The 24,922-nt window shown below is 50.9% G+C and overlaps 1 protein-coding gene across 10 annotated transcripts in view; it reads left to right on the top strand.

The window, feature by feature from the left end:
- EPB41L1 (erythrocyte membrane protein band 4.1 like 1) overlaps positions 1-24,922 on the top strand; it is a 100,998-nt gene that overhangs the window by 47,282 nt on the left and 28,794 nt on the right. For 7 of the 10 annotated variants that reach the window (XM_058562777.1, XM_058562783.1, XM_058562782.1 and 4 more), the window contains exons 2-13: positions 2,088-2,278; positions 3,244-3,408; positions 5,416-5,520; positions 6,126-6,168; positions 9,722-9,797; positions 12,551-12,769; positions 15,359-15,446; positions 16,065-16,217; positions 17,486-17,583; positions 17,862-18,037; positions 20,749-20,897; positions 24,238-24,420. In XM_058562777.1, coding sequence (XP_058418760.1) covers positions 2,102-2,278; positions 3,244-3,408; positions 5,416-5,520; positions 6,126-6,168; positions 9,722-9,797; positions 12,551-12,769; positions 15,359-15,446; positions 16,065-16,217; positions 17,486-17,583; positions 17,862-18,037; positions 20,749-20,897; positions 24,238-24,420 — 1,632 coding nt within the window. In that variant the 5' untranslated portion in view covers positions 2,088-2,101. Of the gene's footprint in view, positions 1-2,087; positions 2,279-2,833; positions 2,956-3,243; positions 3,409-5,415; positions 5,521-6,125; positions 6,169-9,721; positions 9,798-12,550; positions 12,770-15,358; positions 15,447-16,064; positions 16,218-17,485; positions 17,584-17,861; positions 18,038-20,748; positions 20,898-24,237; positions 24,421-24,922 lie in introns of those variants that run through there. The other 3 variants (XM_058562781.1, XM_058562780.1, XM_058562784.1) reach the window with 2 other exon arrangements.

Here is a 24,922-nt window from a genome sequence, read left to right as displayed (position 1 = left end):
TAGATGCGCCAGAGCCTCTGGGCTTCCTGGGCCTGTGAGGGTCATGTGGATTCTGCTTCTCACAGCAGAAAACATACAGATTAGTCTGTGGATTCTTTTTTTTTTTTGAAGCAAAATTAAGTAGGCATTCATTTTAAGGATTCTTCCCTATAGGCCTTGTCTAACATAATGGCTGATATCCTCCAGTGCAGGCTTAGAAGAGATCCAGAGCCAGGCAGACAAGTCTCAGTTTGAGTCCACGAGGCTGTGAGCTCCCCCGGAGCAGCTCTTGTTGCTTTGTGTCCGGGCCCAGAGTCGGCACTTAGTGTCTCTTAAGCGACAGAGAACCTTTATTTAACTACGGCTTTAAGTTAACCCGTAAAGCCCAGGGTAATGACGTGAGTGGCAAGCATTTCTGAGTGGGGATGAGGCAGTGTGGACCAAGGCCTTCCCTTCCTCCTCGTCTTACTTCTAAACAGCAGCATCAGTAACAGCAAACTCTCTCACTTGTGCTACTGGCTCCAGCTTACAAAGCATTCCACTCATTATCCACTCTGGAGATTGAGGATGCTCATGACCTGTCTGGGGCCCTAGAGCTCTCATGTGGCTGAGTGGGGCATCCCTGACTTTCTTTCCAGTGCCCTTTGCTTTGGGCCAGGCTGGTACCCACTGGAATGCAGGGAGGGAAACTGAAGAATAAAAAGGGAGTGTGGGCAGGGGCTTGGAGCATGTGCATAGCCTAGGTGGATCCGGTGTCTGTCTGTCAGTCTGCCCATCGGAGGCCTCCCAAGGTGCATGGGGTCAGGGAGGGACCTGCCAGGTCTAGTCTGGATCTTTCTCATTTAATATGATGGATCTGGAGGAAGGCTCTAGATTCAGGGGTTAGGGTTCCTGCCCATTTTCCTGTTCTCCGGGTTTTAGCTCCAAACCTTTTTTTTGAGGATCCACTGATTAAGGTCAGAAATGTCTGCTTTTGCACTCTTAAAAAAACCCAACTTGTAGGTTAAAAAATATATATGTGTATTTAAAATACAAGTAATTCCAAAGTGTATAAAGTAAAAAATGAAGTTCCCCATCTTACCCCGTGGAGCTCTCCTTTTCCTTTATCCACTTCTGAATTATTAACCTCTCTTAACAGTTTGGTGCGTACCCTTTCAGATCTTTTACCATGTGTGCACAAACACAGAGATGTGTTATTGAGGTTATTGTTTTATTTTTTTTAATATAAAATGGGACCATGCCATTCTCTCTTCTTTTCTCTCTTTGCAGTTTACTTATTTCAGCAGAATAGCTGGGCAATAGGTCCTTGATTCTCTGAAATCTCATTTCCTGCTCCAAGGGGAAAACGATAAGAATAGCCTGTCCCAGACATAATTTCTCTAAGTCTTTTGCTTTTTGGATGAGTCCTAGTGAGATGAAGTGACTGCCCCATATGTGGCAGACCCAGGGCCTGAGCCCAATTCTCCTGACTTTTACGTCATCAGAGCTATGCATTTTTTAAGAGTGCCTTCCTGTCTTTTCCCTCTGGATCCATCCTGACAACATCCCTGTGAAGTCAGCGGGGCAGGAATTATTAAGGCTTGGGACATGGAGAGCCTTGCCCAAAACCAGTGCTGAGAGGGCCTGGAGCCTGGCACTCTTTTGGTTGAGTTCAGTTTATCCAACGTTCATTGAGAGGCTACTGTGTGCCACGTGCTGTGCTGGAGTGACAGCCTGGCCGAGGGCCTGCCTGGAGGTGGTCACTGACTGTCCCTTGTGCTCTTGGCAGAGTGAGCCTCCCTGGGGAGACTCTCATTGTCCCTGAGAAGGGCCTGATTCCAGACCTGGGCCAAGAGATTGGAGTCTCTGAGGAGCTCTATGGACACAAGGGTGGGAGGGGGCCTGTGACCTCGGCTGCCACCACTAACCCCTCACTTCTCATGACTCTCTCCCCATCCCCACTTCCTCTGTCTCTCCCTCCCTCCCTCCCTCCTTTTCTCTGTGGCCCTTTGTCCATGTCTCCATCTGTCTCTCTCCGCATGTGTTTCCTGACCCCCTTGCTCTGTTCTGTCACACCATTGCTGCCCCTCTCCCCTGTCACGTGCGTGCTCTCCTTCATGCCAATGCAGGCGTGCTGGTCACCATGACAACAGAGACAGGCCCTGATTCTGAGGTGAAGAAGGCTCAGGAGGAGGCTCCGCAGCAGCCTGAGGCCGCTGCCACTGCGACCACCCCTGTGACTCCCGCAGGCCACAGCCACCCTGAGGCCAACTCCAATGAGAAGCATCTGCCCCAGCAGGACACTCGGCCTGCTGAACAGGTGTGTGCCTGAGAGCGTGGGCATCCCTCTTCCTGCCCAGCCAGTCCTGCAGGGCCAGTTCTTAGGAGGGAAGAAAGAAGAAAGCTGAGATTTATTACTGACCCGGTACCTGCCGAGCAGTGTGCTGGGGGCATTGTGTTCATTTTTATATTTAATTCTCCCAAATCTGAGAGGATAACTGTTAATTTCACCATTTTACACTTGGAGAAATGGAGGCCCAGCAGGTTGAAGTGAGTTATCCAAAGTCACGTTGCTAGAATGTGACAGAAGTACAAGTCAGATATAGATCTGATTTCGAAAACCCGTGTTCTTTCAACCTTATTTTCCTACTTTCTGAGCCTGTCCATGCTAGCTTAGCAAGCCCAGTGTGACCCCAGAGCAAAATTCATCACTCTAAAGAGACAAGGGATTTGGAGAATCATCTAGCCATTGAATTCACATGTCCCTTAATTCACACAGGTCCACAGAGGGCAGGGACTTGGCCAGGGTCATTGAGGGTGTCAGTGGCAGAGTTAGGACTAGTGGACAGGGGCTGACCTCTCTTCCCTCCATTAGATCAGTCCACAAGTTCCCAGCCTCGTGCTAGATCCAGTGACAGACCGAAAAGGAGGAGACCAGATGGATGCCCTGATAACGCATGCAGTATTCTAGGGAGACAGGACAGCTCTAGCCACCAGGTTTGGTTTTGTGGGATGCTTCCACCTGCAGAGGCTGCCCATGGCAGCAGGAGCCTGTGGGAAAGCAGTGGACCCCTCACATGAACCACCCCATTGCACAGAGAAGCTCTGGCTTTCCTCCTATACACACCCACCGTAGACCCTGGTCACCACGGGGGTCTTGGAGGGCAGTGGCTCTCATTTTGGGGTCCATCTTAGCCCTAACTGCCTCCTTATTGCATCTCATTTGGATGAAAGGCTATGGTTTCAAGCTCACTGACCAAACTCTTCCCTTGGTTGGCCCTACAGAGCCTAGACATGGAGGAGAAGGACTACGGTGAGGCCGATGGCCTGTCAGAGAGGACCACGCCCAGCAAGGCCCAGAAATCGCCCCAGAAGATTGCCAAGAAATACAAGAGTGCCGTCTGCCGAGTTACTCTGCTCGATGCCTCAGAGTATGAGTGTGAGGTGGAGGTAGGGGCACCCAGCAGCATATGCCCCCGTCCTGGCTGGCTGGCCTCAGAGAGGGCAGGCTTCTGTGTGCACTCAACCTGGGCCAAGCTGGAGGGTATCCATTCTTCGTGGAGTCCTGGATTGACCATAGCATCCCAGAGAGATGACCTGGCCAGCCCTCCTTTGTACAGATGGTGGCACTGAGGCCCGGAGAGGGCTGTTGTGTTTGCAAATAGAATTAGACAAGGTACAGGGCTGGTGCCAGGAAAAGGTTTCTCAGGGTGGCTGTACCTTGGTAAGGAGCCACCACCTAAGGGCTGATCTGTAGCCCGGTAGGCCTAGGAACTGTGCTCTTCGATCTCACCCAGCAGACACTGATGTTTCAACTAGAATCATTTTTATGTATTTGTTGGGTGGAGAGAGGCATCCTCCCTTGTGAACTCCCCTGTCCAGGGCACCAGGACGAACTGGTCACTTGGTCACCCTTCCATGGTAAGGGTGTCCCCCAGGCATAGGGAGGCAGCCCATTGGAAGGACTCTCTCACCCAGGCCGTGTAGAAACCCTGTGGCATGGTCCTGTTCCACAGTGGGTGGCAGGACAGACACCTCCTCTCTGGGGTCAGCCCTGCTGGCCCCACATTTAGCGTCTTCCTTTCCTGTATAGGCTAGGATTCCCACCCCAATTCTAAACTCTCACTCGCTCCCTTAGGGGTTCTACCCCAGTCTCGGCACCATTCCTGGCCCTCTCCACGTGTATGGAAGAGTCCAGAGGGTGGCCTTACTGCTGATGGTTACAAGAGCCACCTCTGTTTCTTCCCCCTGCCCTGGTCTTAAGGGATGTGACTTGCTTTTGAGCCCTGGGAGACTGGGTCCCACTTCTTTAAAGGTTTGGTTTTTTTTTTAAATGTTTATTTCTATATAAGAAGGGTTTCAGGGTGAACACCTTGCCTACTCCTGGGCAAAAGAGAGGGGCATCATCTACCCCTTCTCTCCTACCTACACTGGCCCCAAGATGCTGTTTCAGCCCACCCTAGAAGAGTGTAGAGGGTTTGGCTGAGGCTAGGTCCGCTCTCTCTGAAGGACTCCTCCAGGTTCAGGAATCCTTTGGCTTCCCAAAATTGTTCTCCTCAGTCAGGCCTGGTCCCATTCCTGGTGACCTCGCCAGACCTGCAGGGACCTCACCCTCTGTCTGGAGGCCCCTGCCCCTTTGGGTAATGACTACTTCACACTCCCCCTGCCTTGTGATCCTTTATTGGTGCTCATCTTCACACCTGTGGGTTTGGGGTACCCAGCAGGTTCTGGGCTTTGTCCTTCTGAATCCTCAGGCCCAGATGGTGTTCAGAGAGGTACCATGGCTTGTTGTATGGGAATGTTGGGAATGGTTGTTGTATGAGAGGGGAAGGTGGCTCGAACAGTACTGCTTCCAGCTGAGGCTGAGTTAGGCCCCATGAGCCCATAAACCAACTGAGGTTTTAGGCCCCGTAAAACCTCAGTTGCTGCATGGGTGGAGTGGGGGCATTCCAGGCTGGCTGCCTGGATTTCACTCAGACTTAGTGTAAGGGGTGGGGCAGGAAGGAAAGTTACTTTGGAACCCTGAGTCCCAGGCCCTCCCCTTCTCCTCTGCCCACTTCTCTCATATTTTAGGTAGCTCTTCTCTTCCTCTCACACCCAAAGATTAGACTTGGTTTTCTGCTGCTTGGGTTCAAGTTAGCCTCTTTCTCTTAATCGCCATAGAGGAAGGAGAAATCAGTCACTCCCCCACCCCCACTCCCGCCAGGGAGGTCTGAGGTCTTGGAGGACCCCACCAGGGCTTGCAAGAAGGCAATTGATGAGTTGGGCGTTAGTGTCACCCCAGGATCCCTTAGGACTCAGAGAGCAGAGCCAGGTGGGTGGCAGGAGTGCTGACATCCTCTCCAGACTCTGGAAGGCCCTTGGGGGTTTTCAAGTTGTCCTGGTGGAGCCTGGGATATCTCCCCGCCCCACCCCAAGGTGTGTCCAGCGTCACAGCAGCTCTGCTCTCCTCTTCAGAAACATGGCCGAGGCCAGGTGCTGTTTGACCTGGTCTGTGAACACCTCAACCTCCTGGAGAAGGACTACTTTGGCCTGACCTTCTGTGATGCCGACAGCCAGAAGGTACCTGGGCTGGGAGGCAGGGCTGGCAGGAAGGCCCGCTGTGGGGGACACCTCTTCCCTTAGGCCCCCATAGTCCTGGCTGCATCCTGCAGCTTCCATCAGTCCTCAGATCTTCATTAGGCACCTTCTGTTTGCATGTCCCCGAGGTTCAGCCAGTGCTATCCGTCCTTGGTTCTCTGTCTCCACCCCCCCAACCCAGTCCTTTGTTAGGGATCTGCAAGTCACCCCCAGATGGGTATCTGGAGAGCCATGGCATGGCTTCCTGGGGGGACTGAGGCGCTCACTCCAGTGCCTCTACCCTACCCTTGGGAGGCTCCTGGCTGAGTCTCCTCCTTCCCACCAGTCTCACCGCAGCTGCATCACCTGCTCTCTGTGCTGCCTCAGGGCAGTGCCAGCCCCAGGGCCTTGGGTCCCAAGCCCTGTGGTGAATCCAGGCCTCATTCCCTCACCTCCCAGTCCCGAGGAAAAGGGCCCAGACAGCTCAGCCAGAGAAGGGTGTTCCCTGCCAGGGGCTGTTGAAGGGCATTTCAGGATGCTTCTCTCTCCTAGCCCTATCGGGTCCTCTCCTCCTTCTTCCCTCTAAAGAACTCTATCTTCTCTTGCAGAATTGGCTGGACCCCTCCAAGGAAATCAAGAAGCAGATCCGGAGTGAGTGGCCTGCCATGATAGGAATGTGATGGAAGGGTGGGCGGGGCCTCCAGGCCACAAGGGCCCCAGTTGTGCTATTTCCAACGACTTTGGGAAGTGCATTCAGACCCATGAGTTCATTTGCCCCACTTGGTAGATCTTGGGGAAGGCAGGGTGGGAATTACTGTTTACCCTTGTATTGTAGATGAGGAGCCTGAGGTTGGCACAAGAGAAATGACTGTCTAGAGTCACACAGCAGGTTAGCAGAGGAATCACAGACGCATTCAGGATGTCAGCCCTCGAAGGGACCTGCAGAGTCATCTATGACAAGGGGACAAACTGATGGCCTGAAAACAGCCACCCTCCTGTCCAGGGCTGGCATAGGCTTCAGTGATCAGTGACCCTTGGCTCAGCTCAGAATCCTTGCCCACACAGCCCTCCAGAGGCCACTGCCAACTAAGAGTTAATGTGTTGGGAAAGCTAGGCCTGTCTCTGATCTTGACCGTCTTCTGTGTTTAATGATGGGTGACTGAGGCCCAGGGAGAGGCAGTTATTTACCCAAGGTCACAGAGCAAGGTATTGGCTGAGCCAGGTCTTGAGCCCTGGCCTCCCAACACCATCCTATATTCTCTTCAAGACCTGGGACTAAAACAGATGAGCAGGCCAACAACCTGTCCTTTCTGGCCCAGAGAGAAAAGGCATGTTGGGAGGGGTGGGGCAGCCTTCAAATGGCAGAAGGGGGAGGTAGGTGGCCTTGGCCAGGGGGCATGCAGTAGGCGGAGACCTGGAGCCTAGAGGCAGAGATGCCTCCACTGAGGGCTCCTCCCCCTTGGCTGTGCTTGGGCTCCCTGGTCCCCAGGCTGGAAAGCTGTAGGGAGCCTGTTGCCATGACAGCAGGCAGCTGGGCCCAGGAATGCCAGCTGATTCTGCAGGAGGGGGCTCGAGGAATTCTTCCTGTAGGCTCCTGTCAGTTGGAGGCAAAGAGGCAGGCATACAGACAGAGCATGCTCCTCTGGGGCCAACAGGGTCCTAGGCCTGGGCTTCAGGCTGTCTGTCCCCAGGAGTCCCAGCCCAGCTGGGAGGTCTGCCTCTCATGCCTGAAAGAATTGGAACACATACAAGTGGCTGAGTATGCAGTGTTTGAGAAGGACCAGGAGCTTGGAAAAGAGAAGCGGCCAACAGAATCATCGGTCCTCAGCATCCCTCCCCAGGGCAGGGGGTCAGTCCCCCATCCCCACAGCCCCAGCCAGCACAGCCCAGGTGTGGTGAACAGTCACTCTTTGTGGCCGCCTTACGTCATCGAGGAGCAGTCCTGCCTCCTTCAGTAGAGCTGCAGTCACCATCCCTACGCCTGTAACTCCCACCTGTTCATGCTACTTCTGCCTTCTGGGGTCCCCGTGGTGCAATTTTTTGCCCCCTTTCTTTGTTCGTTACAAGCCCTCAGCATTCTGAAGGTGGCACCACAAGTCCTTGTATCCTAGGCTTCAGAATTGGGTATATTTCCTCCCAAATCTTAGTGCCCATCACTGGGGAGCGGGGGCAATTCCTCCACCTCTCTGGGCTTCTACTTCTCCTTAGCCAGTGGAGTAGTGATTCCTGCCTCACAAGGTGGTGGTGACAGTTAAATGAGGCGTGTATGTACCTGGCATATAGTAGGTGCTTCCCTGAGGCAGTCTGGTGTGATGGTTCTTTTAACCAGACAGACACTGGAGCCAGACTGCCTGGATTTGAATCCTGAATCCATCACTACTTCTTGTGTAATTTAGTTGTTCTGTGCTTGTCTCCTCATCTGTAAAGTGGGGGTAATGATAGTACTTACTGTGGGGTTGTTGTGAGGATTAAATGAGTTCTTATGTGGACAACACCTGGAATGGTGCCTGCACACAGCAGCAGCCAGATGTATTAGCCTTTATTACTATTTTTTATTAGCACTTCTATTATTATTCCTGAGACTGAGGTTGTTTCCCTTTGAGGCTGCTTTTTCCAAGGAGTCACCTGTGGTCAGGAGCCTAGGCTCTGGGTTCAGATGACCAGAGTTTAGATCCCTGTTCCCTACCACTGAGTGCCCCAGGGAGAGTGACTTAACCTCCCAGATTCTTCATCTATAAAAAGGAAAGTCAAGGGGCTGGCCCCGTGGCCTAGTGGTTAAGTTCAGCACACTCCACTTCGGTGGCCTGGGTTCAGTTCCCAGGCATGGACCTATACCACTTGTCAGTGGCCACCACTCATGTGGAGACCAACATACAAAATAGAGGAATATTGGCATAGATGGTAGCTCAGGGTGAATCTTCCTCACCAAAAACAAAAAGGAAAGTCAACCTCAGGATCATTATGAGGATTAAATTCCTATACATGCACATAAAGTTATTAGCAAGCCAAGTGATTGGTGCTTAGTAAGTGTTGGAGACGTGACAGCTATATAGTGAAGATAGTGATGACCACAGGGACAAGGATGGTAGTGATGGCATGGCCTCCAGCCCTTCATGACCATGGAAGGGTCTCGCTTTCTGACTTTGTCAGAGGCCTTTCTAGAGCATGGAGCCCGAAATGTCCCAGGGGTGGTCTGACCGTTCTTCTGGATTGTAGCCTTTCATCAAGGCCTCCTCTCTCTCTTTTCTGCCTTCCCCCTCCTCCCACCTCTCTCCCTTTCTTAAGTGGGCATCCCTTCTCTTCGTTTGCAGAGCTTATTTCCACCTAAAACCTCAGCCTTTATTTCTCTCTACCTTCCTCTATATGTGTACCACTGATTTTTCATATCCAAATGTGGAGGTTAATATTTATCCCTGTGAAATGTCCTTTGTTACTTTTAGTCCATCATATTTGCCTTTTAGGTCTTATTTATAATCCAGTTCTGTCATCTGAGATGGAGTCAACATGATATAGGACAGAATTTTCCGAAGTGTGTTCTGAGGATCATTAATCTGGCAGAATGCCCTATGAAAAATGGATACAGCAAGTCAAATAAGTTTTGGAAACACTTGAATGCATGTCTCCTTTAGATACTTGCAGGTTACATTGGCAGAGTGAGGGCTCTGAGAAGTCCAAAGTTAGGAAACTTGTTCAACATGGTACTTTCTAGACTTGTTTTCTTCCCGTTAACATCCTGTGGCGTAGACTTTGGTGTAGAGGAGGGAGCATGGGCTCTGGAGCCAGGTGGCTGGGTCTGAACCCCAGCATCGCCACTTCCTAGCTGGGTGACCTTGGGCTGGCCACTTTACTGCCTGGGCCTCAGTGTCCTCGTTTGCAAAATAGGGATAATCATAGGACTTACTCATAGGGTTGTTGCGAGGTTTAATGAAGCGATGTTTGTAAAGTAATTAACGGTGTGCCTAGCATGCACCATTGGTTTTCTTTCTTTCTACCTTCCTTCCCACTGCTAGTTTACAAGTCTCTTAACCTGGGCCTCAGTCTCCTCAGCTGTCAAGTGGGAATAATGTTCCAGACCCCCTGATTGGATTGTCCTGAGATTATAGATATGAAAAGATTTTTAAAAATTTCCCATAGGATGGTGCATCTGGGCCACCCACTCGGGTGATAGGGCCTCTTTGATATTTCCCCCATCTTCTCCTCTCAGGCAGCCCCTGGAATTTTGCCTTCACAGTCAAGTTCTACCCTCCTGACCCTGCTCAGCTGACCGAAGACATTACAAGGTGAGGGCTGTGGAGAGAAGGGGAAGGCATGCTGGCCATGTGGCTAAGAATGAGGGCACCTGGTCCTGGGAGACACTGGATCATGTATGATGACAGTTGCAAAGTCAGATGTCTACTGAGGCCAGGCAGATGGCATCAACAAAGGAAGCTGACTCAGTGCAAGAGAAAGTGATACAAACACAGTGGCCAATGGCAGCTGACCCTTGACTTCAGAGGGGGAAGTGTCACAGGCAGCATTGGGGACCAATGTGAATGCAGAGGACAGACGCCATCTAAAATAGTTACTGTTCAGCTTGGGCAATCACTGCTCTGTGGGAATTGGGCCTGGTTGTTGAAGTGAAGCTAGAGATTTGAGAGTAAAAACCAGTTTTTAAATGTTGGCAACTAATTCAAACTTTTTAGAAACATAGTATGGGCCATCTCTGGGTGGGACAGGCCAAACACATCTAAAAGCTGATGTGCTGGGTGGGCTGCCAGTTTTCCACTTTGGGGATAAGGAAGGAGTGGGGCGCAGATGCCTTTGCACGTGGGAGTCTGGTCCTGCGTGCTGCTCTGTGCACATGTCAGGTATGGGGGCGTCCAGTGAGGCATGTGACCCCCCATGGAGGCAAGCCCGGGCTGCAAGGGTGAACATGGATTGTATGTGCAGTCTCATTGTGCCTCAGGGCCAGTGGATAACGTGCCTTGAAGATTGGATGGGGGTGCAAAGCATCCTTCAGGATCAGAGCTTCTATGGGGCTCATCCTGTCTCTGAAACCAGAACAGGGAGAGGCCTTTGTCTTTATCTATGCCCCTTCCAAAGAAATAGTCTCACTTCTTGATTCTTTCGGTTGTGTCATCCACGTGCTGGGCCCTACAAGCCCACCAACAATAAGATGTGGGCTTGGAGTTATTCCTGCAGCAGGAGAGGGGCAACTAAGCCAGCCTCTCTCTCCCACTGGGTCCCTCCTTAATGTTGGCTGCCTGTTTGCCAGGCAACGGGCCAAGGTCAAAATGCCGACTCTGGCCTTGGGAGATAAGACAGATGTTCCTGCAATAGATCAGGCCCTAGGCCTTGGCCTCATTAGCCCTGCTCTAAGCCCTGAGGTCGGTTTGGGGCCAAGATTCAGCAGCAGGGTCTGGACTCCATTCCCAAGAGGGCTGAGAGCTTTAGACCAGCTCAGCCCCCTCCCTCTGGTCTTGCCCACTGGTGCCTCTCCTCTTTGTGCCTGTCCCTGGGCATTGGGCTTCCAGGGACACCAGGAGGGAAGTTAGCCCTGCCCAACATGGATGACACCAGGGGATGGGCTGGTAGTAGCAGCTGATTTAGTCAAAAACATTTAGGCCCAAAATAAACTGGTCAAAACGACAAATTCATTGAAACGAAATATTGGTCAGAGAGTTTGGCAGTGATTTCCGAATTTTTAGACTTGAACAAAATGCCCACAAGCCCACGCTTGGCGCCCGTGGTGTTTGAGCTGCTGCTGACTCTGAACCTCTGCTTTGGCCTCGAGCACACAGTGAGGCTGCGTGTACTTTTGGCCAGAGCTTCAGTTCAGACTGCAAAATAATGTCATGGAGCAGTAAAAATTACACTAAGTAAAAACCACTTAAGAGGAAAAGAAGTAGGCAATTGAAAAAAATGGTGAAACGTCACACAATGGGCAAGGAGGCATTGCTGGCTGAGAATGAAATGAAACATTTTTTTTAACATGCAATAAATGAAAAAGCAATAAAAAATGGTTTAAAATGGTTCTAAAAATTGTAAAATCATTGAAGTGTGCATAAGAGTTACAAAAAATCATGGCCTAGTGGTTGGAAATGTTTATTTTAAACCAATTTGTTTTTGGACAATTCACTTAGAGCTGGAGGCGAGATAAAAAAGTTTTGATGAAACATTGGCCAACAGGTCCGTCCGGGCTGTGGGATACGGCGCAGAAGTTAAAATGAATGAGGTCGAGTTGCATGGGCTGACCTGGGAAGGGCTCTAAGGCACATAGCTGCGTGTGAAAGAGCAGCCGTAGCATCAGATGTAGCATTTGATAGCACTGGCATGTTCAAAACACCCGTGAATCAGAACCACTTGCATTCCTGCATGTCCATAGAGGAAAAAGGTCTAGAACACCACACGGATAACAGGGGTGACCTCCAGGGGAGAGGATTAGGACCAAGAATGGACATCAAGAGGCAAGTTAGAGTCACCTCTAAAGTTTACATTTTTTCCACAGTAGGAATATATTAACTGTATAATTAAAAATATATGACATCTTCAAAAAATGGCCAGAGCCAGCCCTGATAGCCTAGTGGTTAAAGTTCGGCGTGCTCTGCTTTGGCAGCCTGGGTTTGGTTCCTAGGCACAGAACCACACCACTCATCTGTCTGTAGCCATGCTGTGGCAGCAGCTCACATAGAAGAACTAGAAGGACCTATAGCTAGAATATACAACTATGTACTGGGGCTTTGGGGAGGGAAGAAAAAATGGCCAAACCAGCGAAGCAGTGCTATTTAGCTTGAAAATGCTCCCACAGTAGGAAAAATCTCTCAAACTTAGAAATGAACAAAAATGTTTCAAGTCATGTGAAATGGTGCAGAACCATCTCATAGGACACACTCAAATTATCAATACGTGAAATGCCAGTGTCTAGGATCATCCCTTTTCTACCGAGCTAAGTGTTGATCAGTTTGGTTCTGGTGGCTCGGTGAGCAGCTGTGCTTGGGGGCATCTGGGGAGGGAGTGGGGCCCCGTACCCATGCCCGCTCTCCCCTGTCTCCAGATACTACCTGTGCCTGCAGCTGCGGGCGGACATCATCACAGGCCGGCTGCCCTGCTCCTTCGTCACGCATGCCCTGCTGGGCTCCTACGCCGTGCAGGCTGAGCTGGGCGACTATGATGCCGAAGAGCATGTGGGCAACTATGTCAGCGAGCTCCGCTTCGCCCCCAACCAGACCCGGGAGCTGGAGGAGAGGATCATGGAGCTGCACAAGACGTACAGGTGAGAGGGTCTCCGCCCAGGACCTTCCCTGGCTCCTCAGCCAATTGGCTAGAACCTTCCTCTCTAGGCCTCCACTTGCTGTGCTGTAAGTTCCCCACCTGGCTCTGCCCCTAACTTGAGGTGCATCTGAGGGCAAATCATCTCATGAAGTGGGAATGAGAGTAACTAGCTGAGTGACCTGAAATGACCTCTTGGGGACCTCAGGTTCTTAAGCTTCTATATGGATGTGATAATTCCCTGTCCTTGGCCTCTGGGAATCAGTCTGTTATCTGCCAACTGGAGATATTAATAATGATTGTGTGTCCCTGGGTAAGTGTCCTGATGTCTTGATCTTGGCATAAAGTTCAAAAGTTTGCACTCTAAAGCCGGACTGTCTAGGTTCACATTCTAGCTCTGCCACTGTCTAACCACGGGATCTCAGACAGGTCATTTCTCTTCCCTGTGCTTTAGTTTCCTCATCTGTTCAATGTGGGCGCTAATAAAAACTGCCTTGTGGGTTGGGAGGACTAAATGCCACGTATTAAAGACACACCCCATGTCAGCTATTATTGTGCTCTCTGTGCTTTGAGGAGTTGACCAGTTGATTGTGCAGTGGAAAGCACCTTGTTCCAGGAGTTATAAGATAACTAACCAGATGTGTGATTGTGGGCTGGCTATTGAACCTGTCAGCCCCATTTTTCACCTGTGCAGTCATGCACCACATAATGACATTTCGGTCAATGACGGACTTAACATGTGATGGTGGTCCCATAAGATTAGGCGTGTAGTAGGCTATACCATCTAGGTTTCTGTAAGTATACTTTATGATGTTCACACAGTGACAATCGCCTAAGGACACATTTCTCAGAACGTATCCCTATTTAGGATATGCGTGACTATATGACTATATATGTATGAACTTAGCTTATCAGTGTTTCTCAACTATTGATATTTGGGGTAGGAGAAGTCATCGTGCAGGATGTTTGGCATCCCTGGGCTCCAGGCAGTAAATGCCCACAACAACCCTTCAGTCACTGTAACAACCAAAATGCACCCCCCTCCCATTTCCAAAATGCCCTCTGTGAGGGTGATACCACTCCCTGGGAGGAACCCCTGGAACTAAATGGTCTCTAGAGTCCTTTCAAGCTGGAAGTGCTTTGGGCTCTAAGTCCAGGGTTGTTATGGGAACCTAATGTGATAAATGATGTGAAAGTGCATTATAAACTGTAAAGTGCTGTGCAGATGGGAAGGGGTCTGGTGATATTACCTCATTGCTAATGAGGATAGAGGGAATGAGAAGGGTTGTGTCCTGGGGGCTGCATCTGGGGAGGAGGCCTAGGGCCAGATGTGGAGGGATTGTGTACATGGGGAAGAAAGCTTTCTAGGATGTGATGGAATGCTAGGTCCAGGGTGGCAAAGGTGTCTTTCAGAGACTCTCACACCAACTCTGGTTAGTAATGGCTGCTGTCGTCTTGTCTTGAGTAGGATACAGAAGCCATACAAATGGTTAGCAGTGTCTGCCGGGGCTTAGGAATAGGGAGTGATGGCCTGCCTGCCATCTCTTTGTCATCCCTGTTGTAGGTACCAAGATGTGTTAGCAATGTGCAATAGTCATAATAATTCAGGGAAAGAAGTTCGGATCATTCTGGGCTGGAGAAATACTAATGGCCATCTCTTTAGCTTTTACATCTTTTTTGACTTAAAGCACATTGACATCTAGTATCCAGGTATCCCACACAATAGCTCATTGAGGTAGACAAGGCAGAGGAAACTGAGGCCCGGAGGATATGAGACAGATGTAATTGAAGTGGTTGAGAAGGAGCACAAACTCTGGAGCCGCATTGTCTGGATTTAAATCCTGACTTGGCTACTTAATAGCTCTGTGACCTTAGGAAAGTTATTCAACCTCTCTCTGCCACAGTTTCCTCATCTACAAAATGGGAATAATGATAATACCCTACCTTATAGAATTGTTATGAGGATTCAGTGAGTTCATACATGTAAAGTGCTTGGAACAGTAACCAGCATGTAGTGCTCAATAAATGTTAGCTGTGATGAAGTGTAAAATGTACAGTTTCCTGGCAGCCAAAGCAAAGAAGGAACTTGATGAATTACGTAACTCTTCTTTGCAGAAAGGAGAGAGTGCACCTGTTCCGCAGGGGAGATTAAGTGGTTTCTGATGCAAAATTCTGAGAGAAATATCTTATGTGGGTAATAATTTAGGAGCTCCTGGGTGATTATAATGAACGATGCCTTTCACAATGGTTTCCCAGTCATGGAGAAGCAGAATTTATGGCTCACATTTAACTCAGTGGCAGAATGAGGCAAAAATCCTGACTTCCAGCTCAGCCCTTGAATACTTCCTGGAGGAAACAAGACTGGACCTGAGCTTCAGCAGGAACGGGGGTTCGGTGGACTGAAGTGGGGTCTTGGTGTGCACCATCCTGCACTGAGAGCAGAGGGCAGGGACTGGGTGAGGCCCAGCCACACGCCCACTCCAGAACGTTTGCCTTCCTAGAATCAGAGGTTCTGACCACGGCCACCTTCAGCCAGCAGGACTCAAGTCTGGGCCTTTCCCATGGCCATGTGTGATTGCTTTCTTTCCCTTAGGGGCATGACCCCAGGAGAAGCAGAAATCCACTTCCTAGAGAATGCCAAGAAGCTTTCCATGTACGGAGTAGACCTGCACCATGCCAAGGTACTGCCAGGTCCCAGGGTCCCCCTAGTGTCTGGGGGAGGGGGGGTGCCCCTGATGCACTAGCAGATCCTTTCAGAGGGTTTAGTGTGCTAGACCCTGTGTTCCCTCCAACCTGAAGCCATTTCTGTTCTCAGTTCTCATTCTTCGAAGTTCCATAACCCTTTACTTTCCCATGATCTTTATCATTTTCTCCTAGTATTATATTTATTTATGAACATGTTTGTGCCACCACTAGATTGGGAGCATCATTAGGGAAAGACATAGGCCTTAGTTTATTTCTGTATCCTTAGCACATAGCACACGGTCTGGCACTGAGCACGTAGCACACAGTCTGGCACTGAATGTGTACCGCTAAGTGTTTGCTGGGTGAATGAATGATTGAGTGATTGACAGAGAAAATGATCAAACAAGTGACTGGGTGAATAAATGACAGAATGAATGAGTGAATGAGTGAATGACTATGTGCAAGATTGGTCAGGGGACTCCAGCATGGAGGCTCTAACCCTGCTCCTGAGGGCTCATTACAAGCAGAGCTCAGGGAGGGGTGTCTGGGTGGGTGGCAGGCTACCTCCAGGCGAGGACCCCATGCTTGCCATTCCATGGTCCCTTCTCATGCAGGACTCTGAGGGCATCGACATCATGTTAGGAGTCTGTGCCAATGGCCTACTCATCTACCGAGACCGGCTGAGAATCAACCGCTTCGCCTGGCCCAAGATTCTCAAGATCTCCTACAAGAGGAGTAACTTTTATATCAAGATCCGGCCTGGGGAGGTGAGCCTGCTTTGGGAATGCCTCCTCCTCACTGTAACTGATTCAAATAGAGAGGACCCTGGTAGCTGGGCCTGGGTCTTTTCCTACCCAGGATACCTGAATGGGGGTGCTGGGGTGCTGAGTAGGGAGAGAGTCATCTTCTGCTAGGGCTCGGTACATAGACTTCACACCTTAGGTATGTGCCTGCACACAGACCCACACACATACACACGAGAGCACACATGTAAAGATAACCACATAGATTCAGGTTACACAGATCAATGAATACATGTCCATGTCCATGTATTTGCTTACATGTAGTACTCAAGTATTTACACATACTAAGATACACAGCTCCTTACACACAAACATGTGCATGTCCAACCTCCACATCTCATCCATCAAAAAGTCCATTTGTTTCTACTTCTAGAATAAATTGCAAACCCATCTGCTTTGTCCTTCTCCACTTCACCAGCCACCAACAGCCACATCTCTCCCCTACATCTCTACAATGTCCTTTTCACTGGTCTCCCTGCCTCCCTTGTCCCTCCAGGCAATTTTATTCATAGCTGCTAAAGTGAGCTTAAAAGTCCCTCCCATCAGATCATGTCAAACCCACCCCTCCCTCCTACTCCTCACTTAACGCCTTTCAAGAGTTCCCTTTAGCTCTTGGGCTGAAGTCCAAACTCTGCCTGTGGCCACCTGTCCCACAGATCTCTGCCCCACCGCCCCACATCCATGTGCCCCATTCCCTTTGACCTTCTCTCAGATCCTTGGATAAGCAAGTTCTTTCCTGCCCTCAGCCCTTTGCTTTTGATGGTTTCTCTACCTGAAATTCTCTTCTCTGCCTTCTCACATGGCTGGTTCCTTCCCCATCCTCCAGATCTCTCTTCAGAGACCACCTGTTTAGAGGGCATAGAGGGCATTCCCTCATCACTCTTTCTAAAATAGCACCCGACCTCCGCGCCTGCCCAGTTATTCTCTGTCACATCACACATCTCTGTCCATTCCCTCTGTATCCTTATCCATATCTGAAATGATCTTGTTCACTTATTTATTATCAGAGTTCCCCCCACCCGAGAATCTTCTTTCTCACTCACTATGGTGTCTCTGTTGCTTTGCACCAGACCTGTCACAGAGTAAGGACTCAATTCACCTTATTATTCACCTTATTGATTAAATGAATGATCAAGCCAGAGTCACACATGCCTAAGAGGTTCAGAAAGGGTGGACTGACAGCAAGAGTGGGCCCAAGCCTTGCTTCTAACCCACCCTTCTTGGTTTTGCAGTATGAGCAGTTTGAGAGCACGATTGGCTTTAAACTCCCAAACCACCGGTCAGCCAAGAGACTGTGGAAGGTGTGCATCGAGCACCACACATTCTTCCGGTGAGCCTGACCCTGGGGTGGGGTAACCAAGGATGAGGCAGAGGCTGTGAGTGTATATGGGCAATGTCTGTGTTTTGTGAGCGAGGAGAACAGGAAGAGGAGCTAGTAGGGACTCTAGGAAAGCCCCCCCGCACCTTTTCCTAAGTCTCTCCCCTTCTGGAGTACTTAGAGTTGTCGTGGCTGGTGGGACAATGGGGTGAAAGACCAGCTGTGGTCCAGCCTTGGGCCTGGCGATGGAGATCTAATGCCCTCTCTTCACCTCCATCCCTCCACTGCAGGCTGGTGTCCCCTGAGCCCCCACCGAAAGGCTTCCTGGTGATGGGCTCCAAGTTCCGGTATAGTGGGAGGACCCAGGCACAGACCCGCCAGGCCAGCGCCCTCATCGACCGACCTGCACCCTTCTTTGAGCGTTCCTCCAGCAAACGGTACACCATGTCCCGTAGCCTTGATGGAGGTAAGCCCCAAATTGGAGGTGGGGGAAAGAGTGGTGTTTAGAGGGAAAGGGGGGCATGCCTGGTTCTGCAGAATGAGTGGTGAAGGTGGTAGACACATCACAAGTTGATTTGCACCAGGCATGGTGGCCTGAGAGCACTGCTGTACCTGGGCAACTCTTGCAGCTCTTGGTGGGTTAGCCCAACCTATGGCATCACTCCCACTGGGATGTGACATTGCCACTCTCTGGACTTCCCCCGACTTCTCTGAGTCATGGCCTTTTGGGGTCCCGTGTTCAACCATATGGTTTTCTGGGCCCCTGCCAAAGGTGCTTAGTGATTCACAGGTTGTCATCATACCAGGAGAATGCTGTATTGTGACTGCAGTGTGGAGCTGGTGATGCCTTGCCTGACTAGAAGCTGAGGGGTTGTCCCCGGTCATTCTTTTGGTTCCATTGAACTGATTGACATCTAACCACATGGGACTCTCCACTGCCATTTCTGTTGGGCTGGTAGATGCCCTTAATATCAATGAGAATTGTGTCTACATTGTCCTGTATCAGGCACACCAGGGCTTCTCAAAATGTGGTCTGCAGCCACCTGCATCAGAATCACCTGTAAGCTTGTTAAACATGCAGATTCCCAGGCCCTGTCCCAGAACTACTAAATCATACCCCTTGGGGCCCAGGACTCTCCCCAGGATAGGTACACTAGAGTTTGTAGGAGAGGTTCGGAAGCCACATGGGCACTGGGGAGATTCAGTCGGGCAGTCTGAGTTCAAATCTCAGCCTTGACACTCACCAGCTGCTCTGTGGACACAGGAGGTGGTCCATAAATATCTGAAGGAAAGGATGGGAGGCCTTGAGCAGCTTAACTCTCCTGTGCCCATTTCTTCTTCTGCAAAATATATAATACCTACTTCACTTTGTTATAGGGAGAGCTAAACGAGATAATGCCCCTACAATACCCAAAATAGTTCTGGCACGTAGTAGGACCTTAATAAATTATACCCAATAATAAATTAGTGTTTATTGTAGCAATAATAAATTATTATTGCTTTTAGGTTTATAGAGGGCAGCTTAAAGGTAGGAGGTGGGGATTGGGGTGGGGGAACAGTGGATCCTCCCGGAACACATTGGGGCAGGCCTCTAGGCAGGTTAGTTCCACTCAACAAATGTTTTTGGAGTGTTAGAATAAGTATGGCCCTTTCCTTTCAGGTGCTCGTAGAATAGTTTGTAAGCATTCAGTGTGATTCAAGCAGTGGGAGAAGTATGTACAGAATACAGAGCAGCCTTGCGGAGAGAGGGATTAACTCTATCTAGGAGGGGCAGAATGGGCTTTGCAGAGAAGGCAACACCTGGGCAGGGTTTTGAAAGATACCTAGAAGTTTTCCAGGTGATTAGGGGAGTCTGATAGTTTTCCTGTAGTATGAGGGTAAGACTTGTCCCAGGACTCCCTGACCATGTTTGGAGGACATGCAGTTTTGCAAGGGTCCTTTTTGGGCTGGAGAAGCTCCTTATTCTCCTTGAGTGGACACAAGGCTGAGAGCTAAGATTTATGCAAAAGGGAAGGAGGGCCTGTACTGTCCCTCTGTCCTCCCCTGCAGCTTCCATTACTGTGCCAGGGACTAAATGAAGCCCAGATTGTGCAGGAGGCAAAGACTGGCCCAGGCTGGTGAGGCTCATCAAGGGAGGGCCGGAAGCCCGGACTCTAAGTCAGGAGGCCGAGGTCCTTGTCCTGATTCATTGAAAGGTCACTAGTGGGACCTTTCCCCTCAGGGAGTCCCAATTTATTCTCTGTACAATGAGGAGAGTAATTTCCATTCTAACCATCAACACAGAGTATTTGTGGATCGAATGAAATAATGTGCATAAATTGCAGAGTGAATATATTTGAATAGAAGGGATAATTGTTCTCTTTTTAATATAGGCCAATCCCAAAGATAATCTGTGCTCTGGTCATTTTAATTCTGTGTTTTCCAGCCATTTTTTCCACCAGGACACAATCCCAGGGCATAGTCTGGGTTAGGCCCAGTGCCTGGTGTCAAGTCTGTAATTCTACCCCTTTCTTTCTTATGCGGAAAAGTACTTTGGAATGCCAGTGAGTGAGAAAGATGTTATTGCAGGGATCCCTTTGAATTTTCCCTAATTTATAAAGAAGCTAAATTATTTGCAAACCTCAGGACTTTAGCTTTCAATAGTAAAAGCTAATCTCACAATATCTGGGTTTTGCTAAATAATGAGGTCAAGTGAGTATTCTGCCACAACCGCTACAACAAAACCATCAACATTTGTGGGCCAACATTGATTGAACTGACTCACTCTGTGCCAGCCACTCTTCTAAATACTTACACACATTAGCTTGTTTGTTTCTCCTCTCAGTTGTCTACGGTAGATGCTATTTATAGATGAGGAACTGAGACCCAGAGGGGTTGTGTAACTTAACCAAGGTCACACAGCCAAGAATAGAGAGATTTGAGATTTGAACCAGGCTCTAGTGCTGTAGAAATCAGGAAGGGTCCGGGGGGGCAGCTCTGCATCTCGCTCACCGTGTAACCTGGGGAGGCTGCTTCACTCCTCTGGATACTGGCTTCTTATCCCCCACATGTTGGGAGTGTGGAAGTGTCCACTCCACTTCACTGCAGGCATGATTGGGCAGGTGGCGGGGCTGGCTCCCTGTCCATGCACGTGGGAGATGTCTCACATGGCCGCCCGGCCATCTCTTCTCACTTCAGCAGAGTTCTCCCGCCCAGCCTCGGTCAGTGAGAACCACGATGCAGGACCTGATGGTGACAAGCGAGAGGAGGATGGCGAGTCTGGGGGGCGACGGTCAGAGGCCGAGGAGGGAGAAGTCAGGACCCCCACCAAGATCAAGGAGCTAAAGGTAGGAGCCTGGCTTTCTCGTACCCTCTCACCTGGGATCAGGAGACTGATCCTGGGTCTAGCCTTGGCCTTGGCCTTCAGGTGCCCCCAGCTGTGGGCAGGCACCCTTGCTATGGGGTGCACCATGGACAGGGCCTTGCCCTTGGGCCATGCTTAATACCTGGACATCCCTGGGTGGGGAGTATGCTGCCCACCCTGTACCCTTCCCCTCCTTTTGCCCTGCTTTCCTGGAGGGGTGCTCTGTCCCCAAGGGGACTCCGGCCTCCTCTTGCCTGCGCCTAATTTGCCTCTTTGACTATGATCTGGATCTGCACAGCCCCCTTCCTCCCCTGAGAGGTAGGATGCCACTGTGGGCCCTGACAAGGGTGAGGTTGAAGTGCATCCCCTCCTGCATCCCACCTGCCTGGGCACCCACTCACAGGCACGCACGGCCTCAGACTTGCACACACTCACTCACAGATGTATACCCCTCACCCACAGGGCTATGCTCAGACTTGCAAACATCATGCATGTGCACAGGCATGTGCACACACGGGTATAGTGTGTTTCCATCATGCAGTCCCATCTTGGGAGCACAGGCCCCTGAACACATGTGCTGACCGCAGGAAGCACGAATACCCAGAACCCTTACCTGCTGAGTGTGACTGCACACTTTGCCTCCCACCCACTTCTCTACCTTCCTCGGGCTCCCTGCTTCGTGCCTTGCATCTTCTCACTACCTCACTACCCCGTGGGTGGCCCACCCAGCTTCCCTGGTCTCTGCTGCTGGCGTGAGAGCACTCTGGGCCACTGCTGGACCAGGCCAGTCGCGGTATCTCTAATCTATTTGCTCTACTGACCCTGCTGGTTCCTTTTCCTCCTTCCACGTCCCCCTAGCCGGAGCAGGAAACCACGCCGAGACACAAGCAGGAGGTACTGCATGGGACCTGTCCCTACCTACCCAGACGTTCAAATCCCCAGCTCATTTGTCACCATCCCACAGTCCGTCCCAGGCTCATATCCCAGCACCATCTCTGCTTCAACTTGGCCTCTGCTCCCCGGCCATCCTCCTCCCCCAGCCACCCCCATACCCCCTTGTTAAGCTCATCTCTTCAGCCGATTCCACCTCTAGCTGTGCTTCCCCCTCCCTCTCTCTACCCAGCTTCACACTCTGCCTCTCCAGGCCACCATATACTTGTCCCTTGCCCCTGCTGACCATCACCCCTGTGTCCCCCAGCTCTTCCACGTCATTCCGTGCTTTCTTTGAGCTCCTCTCCTCCCCCAACCCAAACCCTTAGACTCATCTCCTCCCCACACCACTGTTTGGTCATACCTGCCCCTCATCTGTGTCCCCTGTGTCCTCACCTCAAGTCTTTTTTTGTATCTGTTGGCAAGCAGATGTGGTGTGGGGGTGGGGTGGGGAGGGAGGAGCTTCGGCACCTCTGCCTCTTCTCAGGCTTCAGCCGCAGCTCCCTCCAGTGGGGCCTGCTGCTGCTCCAGCTCAGCCAGGAAAGCCCCCGCTCTTTTTCTCCTCCTCCTTCTCCTCTCCCTCCTCCTGTCGTGGCTTCCCTCAGCTTACTCCTCCTGTGTGAACCACTTCTCCTTTCTTTCACACAGTCTCCAACTTTTCACGTGAACCTTAACTGCAAGAGAAGTGGATTTGTTATTGGGCCTGAGGGAAAGGGCCAGAGGCTGGGGCATAAGAAGGGCCTGGCATTGGATTCCCGTGATCTGGGTTTCAGCCCCAATTCTGCCACTGACTCTTTGAGGGTCTTGGGAAAGTCCCATCAGGCCGTAGGCCCCCATCTGCACGGCAAGACGTTTGGACTAGGTTTCTCTAAGGATCTCAGGGTTGCCCTGCACCCTCTAACCTCTGGGAATACTGGATGCCCACAGAGCCAGGGTGATAGGATGGAAGGTCACAGACCACATCTTGGGTCCATTGCAGCCCAGACCCATCCCTCATGCAAACTCTGTCAGGTTTGATCTCCCAGACAGACATTGTCCTGAGGCAGCTTAGTTCAGGAAGGAATGCCAGAGGCACAGACAGATGTTTGGAGGGAAAGCAGAAGCCTCAGTAGCATCAGTTTTCTTCCTGAGGTGACTTAGGAGTCAATCAATCACAGGAGATCCTCGGATACCAGAGATGAGCCCAGGGGAAGATTCTAGCCTTGTCCAAGGGCAAGCTTACCTTCTAGGTAGTTCCTTCAGAATCACCTGATCTGACTTTGTAATAAGCTGAGATTGTCCGTTTCTTGCCCTGAATTGAGTTCATATGAATCCTCAAACAGCCTTGCAGATAAGGGTCCTTTGGCTGCCAGCCTACATGCTGTCCCCTGAAGGAGACAGACAAGCAGCTTTGGCAGGTCACTGCCGGCTCCTGTGCACAGGCTGGACCTCACTTGACCTAGGGGCACATTACTCTGTTGTGCTGCTCTGGCCCGAGCTCAGACTTGGCAGTTTAATGGGGACACACCCACGACTCCAGCGTGCCCGGCTCAGTTTTGGTGCCCAGCGTTGGGACTCACCTCTCTTCTTCCTGGTCTCTAATTCTCCTAATCCTCCTGAATACCCCACAGCATCCTAGTTTCTCTATCTGACCGTATCTCACCCTGTCTGTTCTTGAGGAGTCGGTACCCGCAGGGTATCTGGAAGGTCCTGGGTAGTTGGGAAAGGTAGTGGCTCAGAGCAGAGAATGCTGAACCCAATCTTTTCTTGGCCCCTGGTCCCGAGTGTAGGAGCAGGGCCTGTTTCTCTGGATGTCCCTGGCCTTAGGAATCTCTGCACTCCAGGTCCCCACAGGGGCTGAGCAATTGCACGTGTTGGGCTAGGAGGGGCCTAGACTGGGGATTCTGCTAAGCACATAGTCCAAGTCTTGGCCACGGGGAGGGACCAGGATCCAGGAGCAGCCCAGTGAAGAGGGTTGGTGAGTTCTTACTGTGCCTTGGTTGTGAGCAGAGGGAAGTCACGTCCATGCCTGACTAAGACCAGGCTCACAGCACCAAAGGGAGCTCACCCAGACCTGTGAGATTTGGGTTGACTTGGGTGTTCCGAGGCTGGGAGCCAGGCAGGGGAGAAGAAAAGGCGGTGGTGACCAGAAGTCTACTCTCATTAATCTTAAGAGCTTTTTGCTCCTCTGTTTAATCCTTAAGTGCTTTGTGCACCTGTTGGGGCTAATTATCCCTGCCCTGCCTGGCTCGTGGGGTGCTGTGAGGGTGCTGTGAGGGTGAGATGGGGTCATGGGTGGGAATAAGCTTGCTGATGAAGGGCAGCAATGGTGACCATTGCCATCTTCAGCGTGCCCTGCATCCCATCTCAGAGCTGTTCCTCTAACGCCCGGCTGCCTCTCCATCCACCCCTAGTTCTTAGACAAGCCAGAGGACGTCTTGCTGAAGCACCAGGCCAGCATCAACGAGCTCAAGAGGACCCTGAAGGAACCCAACAGCAAACTGATCCACCGGGATCGAGATTGGGAGCGGGAGCGCAGGCTGCCCTCCTCGCCTGCCTCCCCCTCTCCCAAGGGCACCCCTGAGAAAGCCAATGAGGTAAGTCTCACCCTGAACTCCTAAATAGGGGCCTTGGGTCAAGAGGGTGGGGAAGGTTGCTATGTACTGACTTACCCTCATCCTCCACACCTGTATACTTCCCCCCAATGGCTGCATAAGGTGATGGTGGGCAGAGGGTGGTGGGTTAGGCTGAGGAAGACAAATACACCAAATCTTGGAATCCTGGACCCCAGGGACCACCTTGAAAAACTCAAAAGACTCACAGTAACTTGGTTTATTCCCCTTCCATCAGCCAGAGTATAATGGGGAAAAGGAGCTTGTTGGAAATACAGGTTCTAGGGCCCCACATCAGACCTACTGAATCAGAATATTTGGAGGTAGAGCCCTGGAATCAGCATTTTAAACAAGTTTCCTAGGCGATTCTCATGCACACTAAACTTTAAGAATCCCGGTAGTTCTATCCAGTAACCAGACCCTTTCATGCATATTGTGAAAACGCAGATAGAGAAGTGTTCCCTCCTGGAAGGCTCCTCAGAGCCCG

The sequence above is a fragment of the Diceros bicornis genome, chromosome 19, assembly GCF_020826845.1.
Source record: "Diceros bicornis minor isolate mBicDic1 chromosome 19, mDicBic1.mat.cur, whole genome shotgun sequence".
NCBI classification, from domain to species: domain Eukaryota; kingdom Metazoa; phylum Chordata; class Mammalia; order Perissodactyla; family Rhinocerotidae; genus Diceros; species Diceros bicornis.
This window is presented reverse-complemented; position numbering and strand designations above follow the sequence as displayed.